Genomic DNA, 19,510 nt, shown 5'->3' with positions numbered 1-19,510 from the left:
TAGGAAAGCTGTGGAGCTCATAGGCTGCTGTCGTCGTACCTTGTGATGAGCTAGCGACGCGTCACTAGCAAATAGGAAAAGTGAACAACTGTCAACTGTGTATATCTTTTGTGTGGTTCACTGTTCGATGTTTTTACATGTATGAGGCGTGAGTTTGTGATACGGTGTAGATGCGGACTTTGGATGTGGGGGAGGTAACAAATACTATATCATGCTATGCGAGTTATCTTTTTTTTTTTTAAGTTGTGATAAATGCAGCTATAAGACGAACTTAAGAAAAACAGGTAATGCGGAAACATCCACACGCTTACAAGTAATAATGATTATATCCCATAAAAAGTACTGTATGTACCGACAAACATCGTCACGAACAAGGCGGTTCAATTTGCTAACAAGTCATAAAGCAAGTGTTATCCATTGAAATGCCACAGACGTTTCGTTCTCTGACGTGACTACGAATTTGGTGCTTGAATTTGTTCATAACGCATAAGACAAGTGTTAGTATTGCTAAAGGTATCGAGGCAAATGTCCATTCTCTACAACGACAAACAATTTGGCAACCCAACTCGTAATAGGAGCCATTAAATCAAGGTCTCTATTTTTTATTTAAGGGTTCTTCTTACTTTATAGTCTGTTTTTTTTTATCTATTCTAACATGGGAACTTAAATCAGGGCTTCCAAATCCGTTCTAGACAATGGTAGTTGGGACTTGCTCATCATTCGGCCATATCCACCATCATTCCAATCGACTAAGCTATGGGAGGTGCGGACACTGGCATATTAGACCCACTCGTCATTTGGTCATATCCACCATCTTTCTAACCTACTGAGTTATGGGGGCATGAGAGGAGAGCGAGGAGCATCGAAAACGACACGGGGAGGGGAGCCACTGTAGGGACGAGTGCCTCGTCGAGAGGGAATGAGACGCATTGAATGGGCCTCACCAAGAGGAGGGAAGGGGGTGAACGCTGGGCTGAAGGGTTTTGTCGCGCCGAGGCAGCCACACTGAGGGAGTAGAATAGAGTGGTGGCGCGGGAGAGAGTCAGGACGAAAAAAGACGTAAGGGAGTGAGGTGGTGTGGGGAAAAAATTCGCTCTCTGGAAGATAAGGTTGACGAGAGAGATTCGGGTCGTTCATAAAGAACGATTGACATACTATGTTAGGTCTCTAGTGCAACAACAAACTACACATCACAGTACCTCAAGACACGATTGCTCGCATCCGTTGAAGACATACTTGCTCATAAGCTTGTCTTTATCTCTCAAATGCAAACCTCATGAGTGATGACCATTGTCACTGTTGTCCTGGTACACTCTTACAAGGATTATTCGTGTCATCCTAAAGAAGAACATATATATACATAATTTACCTTACACAACTAAATACATAATTTACCTTACACAACTAAAGAAGCACAAATCAGATTTAGAATGACAAATTTCAGTTCTTGCCTTGTCCTCAATATCGTATATTTTGATTGCTGATAAATGTCTTCAATCCATGTAGAAAAATTAGAAGATATTTTTGTCACACAAGCCAAATTTGCAGGATATAGTTGTAGCGGTACCATAACAGTTAATGCGGATGGCCAAGGATTTTTTTCTCCCAGACACATGGGTGGCGGTCTAGCTTACGAATTGATATCGCTAGATTGTGTTAATTTTCAACTGTTTTATTGGCCGTGTGTTTCGTGTTAGGTAGAAGCCAGAAGTAGCTAAATAAAAGCTTTCTTTATTTTTATAAAAAAATCTAGTTTGACGTGATGATACGGCCGAGCACCTTCTCCTCCTCCTTTTACATTTTTAGCCTCATCGCATAGGCAACTAAGGCCTTGTTTAAATCTAGGGTGTAAAGTTTTAGGATGTCACATGAAAATGTCATATGGGTTGTTTGGATACTATAAAAAAACAAATTACATAATCCGCCAGTAATCCGCGAGACGAATTTATTAAGCCTAATTAATCCATCATTGACGTATGTGTTAATGTAGCACCATATTATCAAATCATGGACTAATTAGGTTTAAAAGATTCGTCTCATAAATCGATCGTAAACTGTATAATTAGTTATTTTTAGTCTATATTTAATATTTTATGTACGTATCAAATATTCGAAGGGATAGAGAGTAAACTTTATTGGAACGAACTAAACTAAGGGGGTGTTTGGTTCGAGCTACTAAATTTTAGTAGCTACTAAACGATTTAGTCACTTTTAGTAACTCCAGAGTTACTTGAGAGGACTAAAGCCTTTTTAGTAGTTTTTAGTCATAGCGTTTGGTTAAAAAGTTACTAAAGTGACTAAAAACTACTAAATTTAGTAACTACTAGACGAACCAAACAGGCTCACACATGTGTACACAAGTGAATAGTATTGCGAAAGCCTTCTCCGATCCTATTGGCGAACAGGACAAACCACCTAAAACACATGCCAAAAAGGCAAAAACTCTTAAGACTCTGCTGAACACCAACTACCCTGCGCCGGGCCCAGGGTGCACCGGGTTCTCCCCCTCGCCCCCACGCGGCAGCCCCCACGGCGTGCTATAAATACTCGACGAACGGCCCGGATACCTCCACCCCCCGCATCGCACCCTCCCGGGCCGCCTTCTCTTCTCCAGCGTCCGATCTCCCACTCGCCTCCCTCACCGCAGCTCTCTCTGCTCGGTCGCTTCCCCCCTCCGCCCTCCCCTGCGCGCGCGCTCGCCACCTCGCTCTCCCCTCCCTCCACGTTGCTCGCGTCCGCGCTTATATAAGGTACGCCTCCTCCCCTCTCCAAACCCCTCCGCGAGGGCCTAGGGTCCGGCGCGCTGAGATGGAGCTGATGGATCTAGGGTTTCGGTTGCGGTGGTGGTCCTGCAGTGCAGGAGGAGCTCATGGCGGACGCTCCGGCGAGCCCCGGGGGCGGCGGCGGGAGCCACGAGAGCGGGAGCCCCAGGGGCGGCGGAGGTGGAGGCGGTGGCAGCGTCAGGGAGCAGGACAGGTTCCTGCCCATCGCCAACATCAGTCGCATCATGAAGAAGGCCATCCCGGCTAACGGGAAGATCGCCAAGGACGCCAAGGAGACCGTGCAGGAGTGCGTCTCCGAGTTCATCTCCTTCATCACTAGCGAGTAAGTGCCTCAGCCACGGCTGAGTTTGTTGCGAATTTGGAGTGGCGTTTCGGGCTTTAGCTTGGGCGGGGTTTTGTGTTGACTTGTCCATCTCCACGTTTTCGGTCTGCTCTTTGCAGAGCGAGTGAGAAGTGCCAGAGGGAGAAGCGGAAGACCATCAACGGCGACGACCTGCTGTGGGCCATGGCCACGTTGGGGTTTGAGGACTACATTGAACCCCTCAAGGTGTACCTGCAGAAGTACAGAGAGGTGCGTACTTATGAAGGTGTTGGGTACTTTGGGTTATTAATCGGATTTGGGGGTCATGTTGTGCAATCACCAATCTGTCACCTCGACTGTACCGACTGTACCTTCGATTGAAACTTAAATAATCTTGTTGGACATGAGCATGATAAGTGATAAATGAGCTACCCACTTCCCTCCCGATGCTTCTGGTACATATTTGTACTGCTTTATAAAGAGACCCCATGTTCCTATGTAGTAAATACTGCTAGTAAACATTAGTTGAGGATATAAAGAGACCCCCTGTTCCTATGTAGTAAATACTGCTAGTAAACATATTGAGAAAGAGCTTCTTTCCCCCAAGTAGTTTTGTCATAGGTTTATAAGGTGAGCCAATTCGAAAGCACTTTTATCCATTGAACACTGAACAGTGATCGAAACCTCTCTTTACTGTTCTTACATGGGGCTGGGTTAACACTCGTACTGGGGGAAGATAGTATATCTACTTACAACCCTCTATGTCTGTTCTATGATGAAAAGTTTAGATGTAATGCAAATGGAATTCATAAGAGGTCCTGTAATAGTGTAATTAGAACATCCTGTAGTGCAAGCTTTTAGTTACTTGAAAAACATACTTTTACGCTAAAGATACCCGAAACTATTCCACTCTAGGTCATATACGATCTTGCTTAGGGTCCAGAGTTTATGTAGTTTTTTTTTATATGCCCTATTTTATTGGTTGAATCATGTGTCTAATGAGGTTTCTCTTTTGGTCTTCTGTCTGGTGGATGGCATCACGGATTGCAGATGGAGGTATGTGGTATTAAGCACTTTGAGTTGTATTTCATAATATAATTTTGTCTGATGGTGAATCACTCTATTGTTTTTCATATTTTAAGACACTGGTCTGTAAATGTTTATACCGTGGAATTTTGTTTTTAGAATTGGCCTTGGTAATTTGAGCTAGCTGATCCTGTTTTCACCCTGACTCGAAGCACATGTGCACAGTTGAATTGGTTCTGAATGTCATGGAGTACTGAAGATATCTTTTTGTAAACGAATCTAGTTCGGCTAGTTCATGTATTGATTCCTTACTGGCAGGTCAATAAAAATTGAATGAAACAATGAGTCACATGCGTACTTTTTATTAGAAAAAGTACTAGGAGTATAAATGTGATCAGAATCCCAGGTCTTCACCATACAAACTACTGTATGGTTGCCTAATAGATTTGACCTCCACCTGATTCTGATACAGATATGAATTTGGTTTCACTGACTGTTTAGCGAGTTTCCACTCCTGTACAATGCTTGGTACAGGTTCTAGAGGGTATAGGAGTAGCTTTTCTTATTATCCTTGATTTAGCTACCAAGCTTATAGAATCTGAGATATAATATAATGAACATTAATCTGCTCTTGATTCTTTGATAACCAACAGGGTGATAGTAAGTTAACTGCAAAAACCAGCGATGGCTCAATTAAAAAGGATGCCCTTGGTCATGTGGGAGGAAGTAGCTTAGCTGCACAAGGGGTTAGTTTTCTTGGCCTTTTCGTTTTCGTTCTTTTGATCACCCTGCGAAGCTAACTGTTTCTGCTTTTTTTAGATGGGCCAACAAGGAGCATACAACCAAGGAATGGGTTATATGCAACCTCAGGTGATTGACATTAAATTTTCTTGACAGTTGCTATTTTCTTGACAATGTATAGCTTGGGTCTGTGCTATAATTGTTTATTTACTGGGTTGAAAACTTGAACATGTTGGATTGGCAGATTAGCACCCTTAATTTTATCGCAGATGTGCAAATCAGTTCATATGTTCCATTTGCCTAGCTGTAATGAGTAATGACTAACAAGGTGCCCCCACAACAAATTGCTCCATCTGCTTATCTGTAATGACTCTTGAGGTGCCCCCACAAACAATTTTCAGTATTTGTTCCACACATAATGATATCTACATATGTTATGTTTTTTTTTTGTTCATCTATCAATGTTTTTTTGGTCATGCTGCGGTTGGCATCCATATGATTGCTGATAGTCCCCCTCTTTCCCTTCTCCAGTACCATAACGGGGATATCTCAAACTAATGAAGATCTGGACCTTTTCTGCGACAGCTGCTCTTCCACGAGGTACAAGCTCATGCTTTCATCCAATTGCTATATGTTGCCATGATACACAGTATCTCATGTGTTGCTACATTTACGACACAGGTGGGTTTTTGGTTGCGGTTATTTACTAAGACACCTTGCGGCGACCATTAAAGAGTAACCAATCACCCCCGATAGGTCTGTTTTTATCCGCAAGAACTGATGAGGCAGCTTGCTAGGTGTAAATCGCTTCCCTGGGAATAGTTTCGGTTGTGAGCTAGCGTCGTTGTTGTATGTATATTATTAAGAATAACTTAATGATTGGTCTTTCAGCTGTCATTTGGTTACATGTATTTCTATTGGGAGGCATAAATATTGTGTATTTGTATCAAGACTAGTGTATTGAACTATGAGAAGAGATGCTTTAGTTATACCCAACTTTGGATGCCCGTGTAATAGGAAAAAAGAAGAAGATTGTGGACGTGCACAACATATTTACTGTAGACCATAATAATTACGCGTATTGCCGTATTTTCGTGGTCCCATCATTCCGTTTTACCGTACCACCATTTGAAATCCTGAAGGAACGTACTCCCAAAGCCGAAAAACAAAATCCTTTGTGAGCCATTCACCCAAGGCGGTGGCTTCATCCGTCCACTCGACACCGCCGGTCGTGTGAAGGCGGGCTTCATCCGTCCACTCGACGCCGCCAATAGTGTGAAGATGAGTATTGTTCTGAGTCATATTATATAGCCATACATAAGGCTGGAAAGCTGGCTTGGCTCGGCTTATCTTGTTCTGGCTCGTTAAGATAACGAGATAACTCGGCTCGGCTCATTAAAAGCTCGAGCTGGCTCGTTAAGCTCGCGAGCCAAGTATAAAAAATACACAAAATGTAATATTTACATTTATCTAAAGTTTGAGAATAATAATAATATAAAAGAAATGCATCTAAATCAATTATCAGTCAATTTATAGGGTCTAGACTAGTTACCATTTAATTATAAAGTGCAAGACATGAAGTAATACAAAAACTAATATAAGTTTTGATACTTTTTTCCTGAAAGCTTGGCTCGTTTAGCTCGCGAGCTGCCTCGTTATAGCTAACGAGCTAAAATCTTGGCTCAGCTCGGCTCATTATCGTAACGAAAGTCGAGCCAAATCGAGCCGAGCGAGCTAACGAGCTTCGAGTTTTTCGTCCAGCCTTAGCCATACAGGTAGTCGTATAGAGACGCGGCAGCATACAGACTTGGGCCCAGATCGACCATGACTAATTACCGGCCATGTACTTTCAAATGTGCATTTCAAATATGCAGCAGCCAGCGAGCAAGAAAACATACACTGTAGTATAGTAGCACTAGCACATAGTAGCATCACAGTTCCATTACATTTACCGCCAGAGCACAATATGCAGTAGCAAGCGACCAGCGAGCAAGAAAACATAGAGAAAGTAGCATTTACCGTGACTACCAGAGCACAAAGGCCTAGTCTCTTTGGGATAAAAATTTGTTCAAAAGAGTAATAAATTCCATTGTTTCCAAGCATGATTGAATGAAACATGCATACACCCCAAAAATACTGCTAAATAGTTACCAAACTTCGATGATCAGTGAGCAGGCACAATTGTCTAAAATATTCTACGTGATATTATAAAGGATTCCAGAACACGTTACAAATGACAAATGGTACAAGAATCATCTGACCCCAGTACATAGCCCAAAGACACCCAAGCCTAACCGTTAAATGTAGGAATGAACATGCCTTCCCCCCTATCTGATACTCCGTATATTTAAGGCCTTCACTCAGTCACTGATCGCCCGAGCACTGAACTGACACAGGAGGAAATTGTGTTTATGACAAACCAAACACGTGTGCGTCCAATACAACTAGATGAAGTTTATATAGGAAAAAAGGGACAGAGATGTAGACGCCCTGGTTACTAATAACTAATAGCCTTATGATGCTAATGTGATTTCCGTTTTTCTATACAGACTGCATCATCTAGACGAGAGAATCAGTTGAGCAGACTACGTCGATATCAACAGACACTGACAGGAGTGCAAGGTTTGCTAAGCTGGTTTACTCACTTGCACCTGCTTGTACATCTGGTGCCTCAACCGAGGTATCCTCTATAGTCTTCTCCACCGCTGGAGCATCCTCATCTAGTGCTTTAGCTGTGGCACCCACAGCAGTTTTTTCAGCGTTGGTGGTATTTGTATCTGCTGGCGTAATGGCATCCTGCAGAGTCTTCTCAACTGTAGTTGAATTCTCATGTGTCACAACTGTGGCATTCTCTACAGGTTTCTCAGCTGCTGTACATTTATCATCTAGCACCTTAACATCCTCTACCATTTCCTCAGCTGTTATAGCTTCTTCAACTGGTGCTCCAGCTGTAGTTTGACCTTCGGTTGTCTCCCCAATATCTTTATTTGCTATTTTCTCATCTGGTGCCCCTACTGTAATTTCAACTTCTTTGGTCTCCCCAGCTAGTGTGTCAACATCTGCTTTATTTTCTGTTTTCTCATCTGGTGCCTCAACTGTAACTTCACCTGCCCTGGTCTCCTTAGCTAATTTGTCAGCATATTCTTTATGTTCTATTTTCCCCTTCTCGTCTGGCGCTTCCTCCTTAGTTTCACCTTCAGCAGTCTCCTCAACTACTCCTACAGCAGCAGCGGCAGCAGCAGCATTCTCTACATTCCTCTGGACTGGTACTACTTCTGCCTCCACAGTTTCAACCATGACCGTAGAGCGCTCAGTAGTTGCATCAGCCATAGATTCATCTTCAGAAATTTGTCTTCCCACCTCAAGTTGTCCACCTGATGCTTCAATTACAGCTTCCACTTGAACAGTCTGCTCAATACTATAGCCCTGTTCGCCTGATACTTCAACAGTAGTTTTGGATTCCACTTCAACTTCTACTTGCTCAACTGCACCTTGTACGAAAGGTTCAGCAGCAAAATTTTCAGATTGTGACTTTGGATCTTCAGGTCCCACTTTTTGTTCAGTTACTGTCTGTCCCACTAGTTTCTCACCAGAGGTTTGACTTTGTAATAACTCAGAAGATACCATATGCTCTTCTAGAACTTCATTCCCAGTATCATCCACAGTATGATCTTGTGCAGTACTTGGTGCTTCAGTGTCTGCTTCAAATACGGCATTATCTCCTGAAATGTGACTCTGCTTTGGAGCTTCGACTACAACATCTGTTTGCATATTATCTGGAGCATTCTGAGGCAACTCTTTTATTATAGCATCAGAATGTAAGGTTTCTGTCTCTGTGGGTAGATCACTGATTAAAACTTCCTTTTGAATGTAAGCTTGCTCAACATCGCCAACTTGCTGAGACGACGCTTCAGGTACAGATGCAGCTTGTGTACCTTTCCCAATTTGATTAACATGGCCAAATAGCTCGGCGTCAATCTTTCCAGCTTTCTCAAGCCTGTCAACTTGACTGACAAATGCACTGTCTGCAGCTTCCACTTGAGAAGTTTGCCTCACAGTCTCAACTTCTTCAGACGACAGCTCTCCTGCAACTTCTACTTTATCTGCTTTCTGCATCAGGTCAACTTCCATGGAATCCTTAGGAACTTCGGACTTAGTCGAACCTAGAGAAAAGCATGATCACATGGCAGAATTAAGCATTTAATTTTATGGAAGCTGCAGAGCAACTTTGTTAAATACTGCCTCCATTTCTTTTTCTAAGGCATATTCGGATTTTTTTAAAAAGCAATTAGAAGTGTACTTTTACTATCAATTACTCTTATAATATACCATCAATTGCTGCAAAACCAACTTGTGTTGAACTATATGTGGAATGTGAATCCATTGATGCAACTTTTATGTCCTAAGCATGCATATAATTTGAGTAATATTGGTAAAAGAATTATGAGGTTTAACTTTTTAAATCCTAACTAATAAGAAACTAATATAATGCCCCATATTTTGAAACAGAATATGGACATGTAAATTGAAAGAATGTTTACCTGGAATCTCCATGTCACGATCTTCAGTTTTTTTCACAGGATTATTTGCTGATAGTGTCTCTAGAGAAAATGGCATATTGACAAGACGGTAACTTCGAAGCGAAGGTCCAAAAGTGCCATACTTGCCAGCTACACTAAAAGCCCTTTCAGCATCGGCACGCTTTTTAAAGACAACTTTAACAGTTTTTGTTTCCTTGTGTACTTCTGTCTCCCTTTCTTTCAGTGGCCCATAGCGACTGAACATCTTAACAAGATCCAGTTCTGAAGGAATAGCAGCTGATCTGCCAAAGCTCAAAACAAGTGCAGTGGGCTTCAACTCATCAACCATCTTCTCATCAACATGGATGATAGATCTTTCCATCACTTGTATCTGTTTTTTAGGAACCGGATCCCCAAGTTCCGACAAAGGTACATATGCATGTCTTGAGGATCTTCGCCTACGTCTTGGCCTTGTATTGGGACTCTCTTTTCTGAGGTCATTAATTGGATGGTTATGCAAGCTCAATCCGGACCAGTACGAGTCCTGCATATGGTCCGTTGTCTCTACCTCAGGAGAAGATAAAACTTCTTTTCTCTTCCTCCCTCTCCTAGATGTACCTTTGTCAACAATGTTAGCTTCAGTAGTTGTAGAAACAATATAGTTTCTGAAATCATTGAAGTAACTGATTATCATTGGTGAGAAACTATATCCATTCATTGGCTCTGTTGCAACCATGCATAGCTGTGATAGTAATTCCTTGGGATCTGCAGTGTGATTTCTGTGCAGACGTCTCCTTTTCGCTCGTTTCTCCACAGTAAGTTCATCACCAGCATCATCACTAGAGATATCAAATTCCCCATTCTCTCCTTCAGCAGCAATCTTATAGGCTGTTGGTTCATTCTGAGCCTTCATAATGGATGAAGATCCTGTCAGCTGGCTTGCGGCTCGCCGAATACACTCACCGATCTTGAAAGAACCACCACCAGTTGGAGCTGATGACTTCTCTGAATCTTCAAATGAGTCGAAGTTTCTTTTCTTCTTGTTCTGTAAGTTGTCATAGTCATCAAAGTCCATACCCACTTGTTTCTCATTGTAGCTAGTATCATTGACCTGATTAGATGTGCTTCTTTTCTCCATCACCACCTGGCCATCACCAGGTTTTTGTTTCCGAGGTCTCCCCCTGCCCCTTTTGGGCTTCTCTTGAGTAGGACGCACTTCATTAATCACAGGCTCCTCGACCATTACATTCTGGGTGGATAAAGTGTCTGTACCATCCAGACCATCACCATCCTCAACCCACGCATCGCCAGTTTGAAATGATGCAAGTTCAGGACATCCCTTAGATCGATAGAAAGAAGTAAGTTGAGAACACGCTATCACTAACTCCAACAGATCACCTCCTTGGCCAGGAAATAGAGCTAACTCCTTAATATAATGAAGAAGGTTTTGTGGACTGAAACAGTTTAAGATCTCGGGCCGATTAACTGCAGAGCAAGTAACTCCATCCTTGAGCCCAGCATTATCAACCGTGTAGGACATGCCATTATCAGCAAGCTCTTCTGGCAAACAAGAGCAGCTCATACCTGACAGTATCCGCCTTGAGAGTTCTTCAAGTGCATTATTAACTGACCCAACAAAGGCATCTGAAGTGCTCTGTTTCTCCATTTGTGAATAATTTGTTACAAAAGGTTTCAACTGGGATTCATCGCACCATGCAAAAGTATTGTCACCAAAATAAGCTACCAAGTGGCTGCCCTTTTTCTGATGCTTCAGCGCCAATTCAGATGCATCCGATGGATCAAAAATTTCACCAGGCCACCAAGGATGACTTTTCACTTTACCCCAGACAAGATCAGTAACTTGAAACCCGCCTTTGTCAAGAGGAGGCAAGCAGTATCTAGCACCCTGATGAACATTCCCCAGACTAGCAGCCTCTAAGTTGCTGTCCGGGCCATTTCCGCTGTCAGGAAGCTGCTCTATTGTTTGCGGGAGCATTTCAGATGCATTATCTGGCTGGTCAACTGCAGGTGCGCCATCACCTTTATGTTCCTTGGAGTTTCCCTCTATGTCACCAGGCACATTGTTCTGTATTTCCGTATCAGAATGTGCTACGCCATTATCGCTTTCATTATTCTTTCTCCCAGGCTCCACAATTACATGATTTTCTTCAAGTTCGTTGGATCCTGAAATGGAATAGGTGAATACAATTCAAGACGTTTAGCTAAAACGGTGCCATCAATAGGCAGCACACCTACAAGCACAGGGCTCTGAGCAGTCTCCTTACCGGCTTCAGCATGTTCAGGAGTGGCAGAACCAGCAGCAGCAGTAGCCACATCTACCACCAGAACAGGCTTCCTCTCCGTCTCGGGCAGCAGACCACCAGCTCCTGCTTCTAGCGTCCCCTCCTCGCCACCGTCCTCTCCATTCGCCGCCTCCACGCCTTCCACGTGCTCATCTCCGGGCCCTTCGGCACCAACCATACCAGCCGACTCGGTCGCGTAGAGCGGGTCGGTCACCGCCACATCTCCCCCTTCATGAGCCACATCCATCGCCAACGGAGCCTTCCCCTCCACTTTCACATCGGCGGCGAAAGCAGGCACCTCGCCCTCAGCTTCCGACATCGTGACGTCAGCGCCCGCCGCCAGCTTCGTCTCGCCACCCCCAGGATCCGAGGCCGCGACGGCCCCCGAGCTCATCGGTGCGAGGCCTCAGCACTAGCGCCGCTCCCCGGACGAGGGAATCTGGAAGGACTGAAACAGCGGGGGGCAGGAAGTCAGCGAGGGGGGACCTCGGAATTCTCCTCGATCCAGCGAGGCGCCGAAACCCTAGGAGCGGATCAGCGCGGGGGAGCACGGAATTTGCCTGCGCGAGCGCCGAGCGAGTGGGGAGCGGGGACGGGGTCGGGGTCGAGGGCGCGCGCGTGGGGAGGTGAGAGCAGCTCCGGAGACGGCAGGGCGAGACAGAGATAGATGCGGAGCCGGGGCTGAGCTGGGAGGAGGCCAGGAAGGGGCAGAGTGTTACTGGTGCTCGGCTTCCGTGTCGTTTATCGGCGCTCCTTGGTCCGAGCTCGGAAGCGGGTAGGAGCAGGGAGTACGTGTTTGGGAGTTCGGGGATCTGTGATCTAATCTGAACTTTCTGGGTTATTGGGTTATTGATCCTGATCTGTGCGGTTGGTATTTCGGCTTATTTAAGCTGATTTAACAGTGTTTCTGTAGGAGAATAAGTCAAAATAAATATAAATCGGCCGAAAAGTAGACGAGCCGAACAGAGTGAATATTGTTTTCCCACTGTTCTCTCGTCACGGGGAGGGTAGATAGATTGTTTTGATGCTCATGAGTCGTTACCAACGATTTTTTTTGTACTTATAAAAGAATATTTTTTTTAATTCTTTATTGTTCATGCCATACCAAAAACATTAAATGCACAATATTTTCTCAGTCCTAAAATAATTTGATTTCTAGCTAATAAAATTTACTAGTAAAAATGTCCATACGTTGCAACGAGATCACTGAGAGTGATAGTATGATAGAGTTGTGTGTGAGCATAGCGGCCACTGTAAGGCGGCTTAAACCGGCGGCATTGCGGCCACGGCAGCACGTGCATGTGGTGTGACCAGCCACGGCCAGGCTGCCATGTCGGTGGCGTGGTAGCTACTGTGCACAGTATCAGGTACCGTAAAAAGGGGTCTCCTAAGCAAAAAAACCGAAAAATCGCTTTAGACCCTTAATAATTGAAGCCAAGAGACAACTACCGGCTAACCCCCACCTTGTCCGAGGCTACCGATTCTCCGTCTCACTCGAGGCCTCGCATGTAAGGCCTCGGACAGGGAACCGATCCTCCGTCTCGCTCGAGGCCCCGCACGTAAGGCCTCGGACGGGGAACCGATTCTCCGTCTCGCTCGAGGCCCCGCACCTAAGGCCTCAGACGGGGAACCGATTCTCCGTCTCGCTCGAGGCCCCGCATGTAAAGCCTCGGATGAGGTGCCGATTCTTCGCCTCGCTCGAGGCTGGCTCGGCGATAGCCCGGTCGTCTCCGCCTCAACCGATTTCCCTGACAGAACGTCACGTCCAACTAACGCGACCAACCTCTCCCGCGATGTCAGCCGGACGATGGCTCGACACAGCGGAGTGACCAACAAAATGGGAGTCGCATCAACACCATGCCGTCCGGGACGGGACGGGGCAGGGGTTACCGGCCACTGTGCTCGGCACTGTGCCCACGACTGACGCCCATGCTACATTGTGCTGTCTAATCCTAACTGCTCCGAGGACAGCGTGGCGTGGGGAGTCAAGTTCAGGTCCCTGTAGCCTCGGAATCAGTGTACGGGACCGACCGCTCTCTCCGAGCCTTGGCAATCCGCTTCTGGGTCTCGGCAGCCTCGGGATTCGCGCCCACCGAGCCCCCCACGATGGTTCGGCCTCTGCACTGACTGAGCCTTGGCTCTCTACGCTGTCGACATACAGCGACCGGCACGTCGTCCGCCATGCCCTGCGTCAAGTTATCACTGGAGCTCCCCCGTCGCACAAGATCGAGCATGACCGGTGCGTCGCTCCAGTGCATCAAGGACGAGATCGCTCCATCGACCATGCCACCATAGTGGCAAGCTACAGGGCTCGGACACGTCACCTCCGCTCACAAGACGCCGCGTAGCAAACACATGTATCGCCCCTGTCCCCCCTTCAACTATAAAAGGGAGTGACCAAGGCCATTTCTAGACACGTTGGGATGAACACAGATGGACGCTCAGACGTAGAGACTCACACACGCCACAACAACGCTCAACACTCTGTAATACGCACGCTTCCTCGCTGCCTGAGATCAACATCTCAAGCAATTCATGTCGCTCCACGCAGAGACCTGAGACTAGCTCCCTCTCTCGCCTAGCTTGTAAACCCCTACTACAAGCACATCGATGCAAGGAATACAAGATCGAACTCTCAGACTGGACGTAGGGCACCTATTGCCTGAACCAGTATAAACCTTGTGTCTCTTTGCATCACCATCCGGGATTAGGGGCACGTAGTATATTTTTACTAGTTGGTTGAGGGCTCGTCGATCCAAAACACCAACAGCTAGCGCGTCAGGTAGGGGCCCTACTGCGTGTCAGCCTCGTCATCCTGACAAGTTCTGGATGGCAAACCCTGTGCGACCACTGCGTCTCGGCACGGTAATCTGGTTTGGGAGCCTAGAGTTCATGTCTCTAGGACATGAGTACGATATGGTACTCCTCACACCTAGAGCCCCACCGACCAACGACGACGCCACACACCAGCAGCCCAGGCGCAGGCAGCGCCTAGGCCGCCACTCTCGTCATGCTCGCCAGGCACGACGCGGACGCGACCACCCCGACACCACGCAAGCTCAGGGCGACGCACCGCGCTCCACCGGCACCCCACGCCTGGCTGCTGGTACAGAGTCCCTAGTTGGGGACCTGTCCAGCTTAAGTCTGGGCAAGGGAAAGACACCGGTGGCGCGCAGCGACGCCCCGTCACCAAGCTCTGCCCCGCCACCTCCTAAGGAGTCAACGTCGGCGGAGCGAAGTCCGGCGATGGCACCATCCCTGTACCCCTTCGGGTTTGGCAATACCGCCGCCGCCTACGCTTCCACCATTGTAGAGTCCTCAGGACGCCACCAACGCTTCGCTCTTGACCTCGACACCGTGACTCCGACCCACACCCACGCTGACTCCTCGAAGGAGGACGAGTCATGGGCCGGAGCAGACTTCTCCGGGCTTCATGACCCTAAAGCTATGCGTCGCTTCCTGGCCATGAGCGACTACTGCTTCGGCTTCTCCTACTCTGATGATGAAGGCACTTACGACCCCACTTGTGAGTGCCTCCATGTCAAACTCGGGATGCCAAGCATGAGCGATGAGGACAAAGGGGCAAGTTCTCACTCCTCGCCCCCCGAGGGGGCGGGTGGCGCCGCACCTCCACACGTCGAGCCCCGGGCAGCGCGGAACGAGGACCTTGCCCCCAAGGAACTTCGACGTCTAGACCTGGAGCAGCTCCATGAGCTTCAGGCCAAGGTCGAACAAGACCGACTCCTTCTACAGTAGCTCCGAGACACTCTCGAGCAAGAGCAGTGGGGTCATGGTGGTGGCAGAGTAGCCCGGTGGAGGGCTCACGACGTCAACCGCCTTATCAACAACGACGAAGGGGACGATCAACCCCCTATTTTCCATCACGCTAGCCAGAACATCGTGGCAGCAGCGATGCTACTCCGGATGATGCCAAAGCCCTCTACCTCGGAGGGGCGTCGGGCCCGTGGTGAGCTCCGGGACCTCCTCGAGACTGCCGCGGTGTAGCAGGCCGAGAGTTCCACCTCTTAATGGCACGGAGGCGCCTCGGAACTTCCCACGGCACCGCCTCGGTAGGATAGGGAGGCCTCGATTCATCCCGAGCCCGCTCAGGCACCAACGGCCAACAGGGTCCCCTCGGTGCACGACCACCTCGACGACCGACGCGAGGCGCAAGGCGACCATGATGTGGTCAGCGGGCGACGGTGCCATGACAATGAGGGGCCCACCTGAGGCTACCAACCACACTAAGGCAGTCGCTATGATAGTGGGGAGGACCGCAGTCCTTCTCCTGGGCCACCTAGCCCTTGAGTCTTTAGCAGAGCCATCCGCGGCACTCATTTTCCATCCCAGTTTCGACAACCGGCCAACCTCATAAAGTACAGCGGCGAGACCAACCCCGAGCTATGGTTGGCCGATTACCACCTGGCTTGTCAGCTAGGCGGCGCGAACGATGACCTGCTCATCATCCACAACCTCCCATTGTTCCTGTCAGACTCGGCACGAGCCTAGCTCAAACACCTCCCTCCCTCACAGATCCACAACTGGCATGACTTGGTAAGGGTCTTCATCGGGAATTTCTAGGGCACATACGTGTGCCCCGAGAACTCCTAGGACCTCAAGAGTTATCGCCAGGGGCCGAACGAGTCTCTCCGAGATTTTATCCGATGCTTCTCCAAGCAATACACCGAGTTGCCCAGTGTCGGCGACTTAGAAATTGTCTAGGCTTTCCTCTTCGACACCACCTGCCGAGACCTGGTCCGAGAGTTAGGCCAAAACGTGCCAACCTCGGTGGCCGTGCTCCTCGACATCGCCACCAACTTTGCCTTGGGTGAAGAGGCTGTTGGGGCCATCTTCCCCGACAACGACACTAAGGGGAAGCGAAAGGACAAGGCCCCCAGGGCCTCGGCCTCCCACCTCCCCAACAAAAAGAAAAAGGGTCACCAAGGGAAGCAAGAGGTCCTCGAGGCCGGCCTAGTCATGGCCGCAGAGCGCAAGAATCCCTGAGGCCCCAGAGGCCCCGAGCTCTTCGACGATATGCTTAAGAAGCCCTGCCCTTACCACCAGGGCCCGGTAAAGCACACCCTCGAAGAGTGCACCATGCTCCGGTGTTACTATGCTAAGCTCGGACTCCCTAATGATGATGCCAAAAAGAGGGACGTCGGTGATAGGGATGATGACAAGGATGATGGGTTCCCCAAGGTACACAACGCCTTCATGATCTTTGGCGGACCTTCGGCGTGCCTTATGGCGCGCCAGCGAAAAAGGGAATGCTGGGAGGTCTTCTCGGTGAAGGTGGCCACACCCTGGTACCTCGACTAGTCTCGGGAGGCGATCACCTTTGATCGGGATGACCACCCCGATTACATCCCGAACCTCGGGCAGTACCCACTTGTCATCGACCCCATCATCGGTAACACCCAGCTTACCAAGGTGTTGATGGATAGAGGCAGCAGCCTCAACATCCTCTACGCCAACACCCTAGAGCTCTTAGAGATGCCACGCCTTTCCACGGCATCGTGCCGGGGAAACGCACGTGACCCCTCGGGCGCATCGACTTGCCCGTTTGCTTCGGCACTCCCTCCAACTACCGCAAGGAGACCCTTACCTTTGAGGTGGTTGGGTTCAAGGGAACCTATCACGCCATCCTGGGGTGGCCATGCTATGCCAAGTTCATGGTGGTCCCCAACTACACCTACCTCAAGCTCAAGATGCTGGGCCCCAACGGCGTCATCACTGTTGAGTCCACGTACGAGCATGCATACGACTGCGACATTGAATGCATTGAGTACGCTGAGGCTCTCGTGGAGGTCGAGACCCTCATCGTCGACCTCGACCGACTTGGTAGCGAGGCGCCTGACTCCAAGCGTTGTGCCGAGACTTTGGAGCCCGCGGAGGCTGTCAAGCTCATCCTGGTCGACCCCACCGACTCCAACAACCAGGCGCTGAGGATCAGCGCCACCCTCGACAGCAAATAGGAAGCCGTGCTCATCGACTTTCTCCGCACGAATGCCGATGTATTTGCGTGGAGTCCCTCAGATATGCCGGGCATACTGAGGGAAGTCGACGAGCACGCCTTGGACATCTGGGCCGGCTCTAGACCGGTGAGGCAGCGCCTGCACTGATTCAACAAGGAGAAGCGCAGGGCCATCAGTGAGGAGGTGCAGAAGCTTTTGGTGGCCGGATTCATCAAGGAAGTGTCCCATCTGGAGTGGTTAGCTAATCATGTATTAGTTAAGAAGAAAAATGGGAAGTGGAGGATGTGTGTAGACTACACTAGTTTGAATAAGGCATGCCCAAAAGTCCCATTCCCATTACCTCAAATCGATCAAATCATCGACTCCACTGCAGGATGTGAAACCCTATCCTTCCTTGATGCGTATTCCGGTTACCATCAAATCAACATGAAAGAGTCCGATCAGCTCGTGACTTCTTTCATCACACCATTCGACATGTACTGCTACCTGACTATGCCGTTCGGCCTCAGAAACACAGGGGCCACATACCAGCGGTGCATGACCTAGGTCTTTGGCGAGCACATCGGGTGAACCGTCAAGGCCTACGTGGACGACATCATGGTCAAATCCACAAAGGCCAGCAATCTCGTCAATGACTTAGAGATAGCCTTGAAATGCCTCAGAGAGAAGGGCATCAAGCTCAACCCTGAGAAGTGTGTCTTCGGGGTCCCCCGAGGCATGCTCTTAGGGTTCATAGTCTCGGAACATGGCATCGAGGCCAACCCAGAGAAGGTCTCGGCCGTAACCAGCATGGGACCAATCTAAGACCTTAAGGGAGTGCAGAGGGTCATGGGATGCCTTGTGGCCCTGAGCCGCTTCATCTCGTGCCTTGGCGAAAAAGGCTTGCCTCTATATCACCTCTTGAGGAAATCCAAACGCTTTTCTTGGCCCCCCGAGGCCAAAGAAGCCCTCGCCAAGCTCAAAGCATTACTCACCAATCGTCCCATCCTTGTACCATCGGCAAAGGGCGAGGCCCTCTTACTCTACGTCGCCGCAACGACCCAGGTGGTCAGCGTGGCCATGGTGGTCAAGAGGCAGGAAGAAGGGCATGCTCTACCCATCCAACGACCTGTTTACTTCATCAGCGAAGTGCTCTCCGAGACCAAGACACGCTACCCCCACATCCAGAAACTGATCTACGCCATAATCTTGGCTCGATGCAAGCTGCGTCACTACTTTGAGTCCCACCCAGTGACCATGGTATCGTCTTTCCCCCTGGGAGAGATAATCCATAACCGGGAGGCCTCAGGTAGGATAGCCAAGTGGGCCGTCGAACTCATGGGGGAAGCCCTGTCTTTTGTGCCTCGGAAAGCAATTAAATCTTAGGTCTTGGCTGACTTTGTGGCTGAGTGGACCAACATCCAACTCCCACCTACTCAAGTCTAGGCAGAATGCTGGACCATGTACTTCGATGAGTCCCTGATGAAGATCGGGGCAGGCGCGGGTCTGCTCTTCATCTCACCCCTCAGAGTGCACATGTGCTACATGATTCGGCTCCACTTTGCCGCCTCCAACAACATAGCCAAATACGAGGCCCTCGTCAACGGCTTGTAGATTGCCATCGAGCTTGGAGTACGGCGTCTCGACATACGGGGTGACTCGCAGCTCATCGTCGATCAAGTGATGAAGGAGTCGAACTGCCATGATCCCAAAATGGAGGCATACTACAAGTTGGTATGTCGCCTTGAAGACAAGTTTGACGGTCTTGAACTCAACCACATCACGCGAAAATTCAACGAGACCGCGGATGAACTGGCAAAGATGGCATCGGTGTAGGCCCTGGCCCCCCCGAATGTCTTCACCAGAGACCTCTACAAGCCTT

General features: G+C 48.5%; 2 protein-coding genes across 2 annotated transcripts; one reads left to right on the top strand and one right to left on the bottom strand.

Annotated features, from left to right (window-relative positions):
* Positions 1–2,572: 2,572 nt before the first annotated feature.
* LOC136512479 (nuclear transcription factor Y subunit B-like) lies at positions 2,573–5,847 on the top strand. The gene is made up of 8 exons (XM_066506431.1): positions 2,573–2,750; positions 2,856–3,105; positions 3,225–3,354; positions 4,135–4,140; positions 4,764–4,856; positions 4,930–4,980; positions 5,383–5,451; positions 5,533–5,847. The coding sequence occupies exons 2-7, from the start codon at positions 2,870–2,872 to the stop codon at positions 5,407–5,409; spliced, it is 543 nt and encodes a 180-aa protein (XP_066362528.1). The 5' UTR covers positions 2,573–2,750; positions 2,856–2,869; the 3' UTR covers positions 5,410–5,451; positions 5,533–5,847.
* Positions 5,848–6,985: 1,138 nt separating this feature from the next.
* Positions 6,986–12,513, bottom strand: LOC136512478 (uncharacterized). The gene is made up of 4 exons (XM_066506430.1): positions 12,235–12,513; positions 11,657–12,122; positions 9,393–11,555; positions 6,986–9,014 (listed from the first exon to the last, which is right to left on the bottom strand). Exons 2-4 carry the CDS (start codon positions 12,066–12,068, stop codon positions 7,489–7,491), a joined length of 4,101 nt encoding a protein of 1,366 aa, XP_066362527.1. The 5' UTR covers positions 12,069–12,122; positions 12,235–12,513; the 3' UTR covers positions 6,986–7,488.
* Positions 12,514–19,510: the final 6,997 nt, after the last annotated feature.

This window comes from Miscanthus floridulus, chromosome 16, assembly GCF_019320115.1.
Source record: "Miscanthus floridulus cultivar M001 chromosome 16, ASM1932011v1, whole genome shotgun sequence".
Classification (NCBI taxonomy): Eukaryota; Viridiplantae; Streptophyta; class Magnoliopsida; order Poales; family Poaceae; genus Miscanthus; species Miscanthus floridulus.
The sequence above is the reverse complement of the archived record's forward strand: the minus strand, read 5'-3'. Positions and strand labels throughout refer to the sequence as shown.

What these genes read in the sequence shown, in the direction of transcription:
- LOC136512478 (XM_066506430.1), bottom strand. Translation starts at nt 12,068, where the DNA reads ATGAGCTCGGGGGCCGTCGCGGCCTCGGATCCTGGGGGTGGCGAGACG. An exon ending in TCCTGAACATGCTGAAGCCG is followed by an intron (nt 11,556 to 11,656) that starts GTAAGGAGACTG and finishes ATTCCATTTCAG; the next exon opens with GATCCAACGAACTTGAAGAA. An exon ending in TCGTGACATGGAGATTCCAG is followed by an intron (nt 9,015 to 9,392) that starts GTAAACATTCTT and finishes GCTTTTCTCTAG; the next exon opens with GTTCGACTAAGTCCGAAGTT.
- LOC136512479 (XM_066506431.1), top strand. Translation starts at nt 2,870, where the DNA reads ATGGCGGACGCTCCGGCGAGCCCCGGGGGCGGCGGCGGGAGCCACGAG. An exon ending in ATCTCCTTCATCACTAGCGA is followed by an intron (nt 3,106 to 3,224) that starts GTAAGTGCCTCA and finishes TGCTCTTTGCAG; the next exon opens with AGCGAGTGAGAAGTGCCAGA. An exon ending in TGGGTTATATGCAACCTCAG is followed by an intron (nt 4,981 to 5,382) that starts GTGATTGACATT and finishes TCCCTTCTCCAG; the next exon opens with TACCATAACGGGGATATCTC.